At 65.5% G+C, this 2,714-nt stretch overlaps 2 protein-coding genes across 2 annotated transcripts in view; both read right to left on the minus strand.

The window, feature by feature from the left end:
- ATP8B2 (ATPase phospholipid transporting 8B2) overlaps positions 1–440 on the minus strand; it is a 12,503-nt gene extending 12,063 nt beyond the window's left edge. The window contains exon 1 of the mRNA XM_023534311.1: positions 373–440. Coding sequence (XP_023390079.1) covers positions 373–403 — 31 coding nt within the window. The 5' untranslated portion in view covers positions 404–440. The remainder of the gene's footprint in view (positions 1–372) is intronic.
- A 630-nt stretch (positions 441–1,070) lies between these two features.
- The window catches only part of AQP10 (aquaporin 10), a 9,814-nt gene continuing 8,170 nt past the window's right edge, over positions 1,071–2,714 (minus strand). Inside the window, exon 6 of the mRNA XM_011366535.1 lies at positions 1,071–1,243. Within this exon, the coding sequence (XP_011364837.1) occupies positions 1,071–1,243 (173 nt within the window). The remainder of the gene's footprint in view (positions 1,244–2,714) is intronic.

The raw sequence follows: 2,714 nt of genomic DNA on the forward strand, positions 1-2,714 counted from the left end.
CCCAGCCCCGCCTCCCCGCCCGGCCAATGCGGGCGAGGGGGCTGCCCGCGTTGTCCAGGGCAACCGCTTTCGTCCCACCCCCGCCCCCGCCCGCAGGAAAACCGGAGGGACCCGGGGGGATGGGCAAAGGGGGGGGAGAAGACGGGGACGCAACGCCCAGGCTCCCCAGGCCAGAGAGCAGCAGCTCGGGGGACCCCGGGACACGCGCCCGCGTGTTTGTGGGCGAGGGGCAGGTGCTCAGGGGGAAGAGGTCTGTTTCCCGGGTCCCTCCGGGTTGGGGAGGGGTTCCAGGCCACCCTCCTTCAGACCCTCGGCCAGCTGTCCCTCCTGCCTTTGCTCTCTCGGCCATAACTCCCACCCCTCTCGTCTTACCTGGGGGGCGCTTTTTTGCACACAGTGCCATCTCACCCAGCAAGGTCCCAGCAATCCCATGGGAGACCCTGCAGGAAGGTGACACGTGCGTGAGGCGGGGACCCTGAGGGTGAGGTGCCGCTTCTTCCCCTCTCCAGACCCCTCCTGAAGGTTCTCTTCCCCGGTTCTAACCTTGCCCCTCCCTCCTCGGCCTCCCCCACCTCCTCCCCACCAGCACCCTGCTCTTCCTGCCCCGATGGGTCCCTGACAAAGGAGAGACTCCCCACCACCGCTCCCTGGGCCTCTGCCTTGGATCACAAGGCGGGCTGGCCGTCTACAAAACCCAAGACGCGCAGGGAAGGGAAGGGGCAAGCGGGAAGGGAAGGGGCAGACGGGCAGGCCAGACGGTGACCCCAGACCGTGCGTGACCCGAGGGGCACGGTTCTCGAGGTGCCCATCCCAGGGACAAGGAATGGCCCCAAGTGCCCTTCTGGTGGCAATGAGGGTTTACTGTGTTTACTGGAAAGCAGAATTTCCACCAAAGGGTGGGGTTGAGGGGACAGCCAGGAAACACCTGGCAGAGCATCAGGAAACAGGGTGGCAGGCTCCACCCCTCTCAGAGTTTGTAACCCCCAGCCCCCACACTGGGGCTCCCGGCAGCGCCTCCTCCCGGGGAGCCTGGCCTTCACTTCCTGCACACAGTCCCCAAACCACTTCCTCTAAGTCTGGGTCAGCCACCCTTCTGGACAAGCAAAGGGGTCTTCTCGGCCCCCGCAGGGAGCTGTCCCTCTCTCTCCCAAGCTCAGGGCAGTCAGCTTGGCACTGGGGGCAGGCCCAGGGAGCATCCGATGGACCGGTGCTTCTTTCCACCTTCCCATGTCCTTCCCTTCACCTAAAAAAGGTAAAAGGTCTGGCTTACGAGACAGGGTGGGAGCCTCAGCCCTATTCCCCAGCCTGGCCCTAAGGAAACTGCCAGCCAGGTCCTGGGGCCTCTTGTCACCTCCTCGTTCTTTGTGTGAGTGGAAAACCTTCCTCCTTGGTTCCCCTGCCTCCAGCCTACTGGGTACGCCCACCAGTCTGTCAGCCCCAAGAGATACTAATTGCCCGTCTGCCCAAGCTCTATAATTACAGACTCTGGCCACGGCCCCATCGCCCACACCAGTCCTCCCTTGGCAAACTCACTCCCTTCCTGAACCCCCGATCAGGCAATACCGAAAGCCAGAAGCCCTCCTCTCCCTGACCCTCCCCAGCCCCGGCAGCCCAGGGTGCCTGGCTGGGGAAGAACCTCATTCGCATCTTGGAGAGGGTGAGCCCTCCCCCAGGGCCCCCGGCCAGGGTCTCCACCCAGTCTAGCGTGTGAGTCATGGGAGGGTGGGGTGTGAAGGGAGAGGTCAAAGGAGAGGGTGCAGAGTGGCATCTCAGGTCCCACAGCCCCCCGCCCCGCGAGGGAGGCGGTCCAGAAGCACAGTCAGCCCGCGCGTTTGCGTTTCGGTCCCCCTGGAAGGGTTAACGAAGGGGCCACACACGCTCTGGGGGTCAGGAGTCTGGACACCCACCAGGAAGTTGTTTTACCTCCAGCATCCTGGGGAGACTGGAAGCTGGCTCGGCCCCAGACCTCATCCCCTCTGGGGGGCCCTACTAGGAAGGGAAAAGGAGGGGCAAACCTGGGAACAGGGATCCCTCTCACTTCTCCCCAGTCTCACAAGTCTGTCGGGGCCATTAGCCACGTCGCCCTGCCCCTGCCCCAGCCCCCTCTGCGGCCACATTTGGGATAAAAATAGCCATCTCTGAGAAGGAGGCAACCTCCCCCTCCAGGCCTGGGCCCTGCTCCTTTCCAGCCCAGACCACGGGCGGCCGAAACCCCCTTTCTGAGGAGGCCCGCAGGGGTATTTGTGGCCGGGTTGGGGAAACGGCAGGAGATGGAACCAGGACCCCCAGCTCACTTGCCGCCGACGCCACCCCCCTGGCTACCCTCCGGCGCCGAGGACAGACCCCGGACTCGTCCCCGGGCTCTGGGCGCCCAGAGCTGCACCCCTTCCGAGCACCCCCGCTTTCCCTCGCGCTCGGAGACCCCCACCTCGCAGAGACAAAGCCTCCGGGCGCCCGGTGCTCTTCTCCAGGCCCCCAAACGCGGGACCCCGGGTACCCCTCTCACCCCTCAACTCTTTGGGCGGCTGGCTATCTCCTCTCCGTGCTCCGTTAGCCTCTGCCCCGCACCCGCGCACCCCCGCACCCCCGCGCCCCTTGCCTGGTCGCCATGCGCCCCTTCAGCACCCTATCCTCCCATCCCGCTGACAGCCTTCCAGCCTCCCCATCCCCAAGCACCGCGACACCCTCCCCTCCCCAGGCGCCCCGTCCGTCCC

The sequence above is a fragment of the Pteropus vampyrus genome, unplaced genomic scaffold (genome assembly GCF_000151845.1).
Source record: "Pteropus vampyrus isolate Shadow unplaced genomic scaffold, Pvam_2.0 Scaffold124, whole genome shotgun sequence".
Lineage (NCBI taxonomy): Eukaryota > Metazoa > Chordata > Mammalia > Chiroptera > Pteropodidae > Pteropus > Pteropus vampyrus.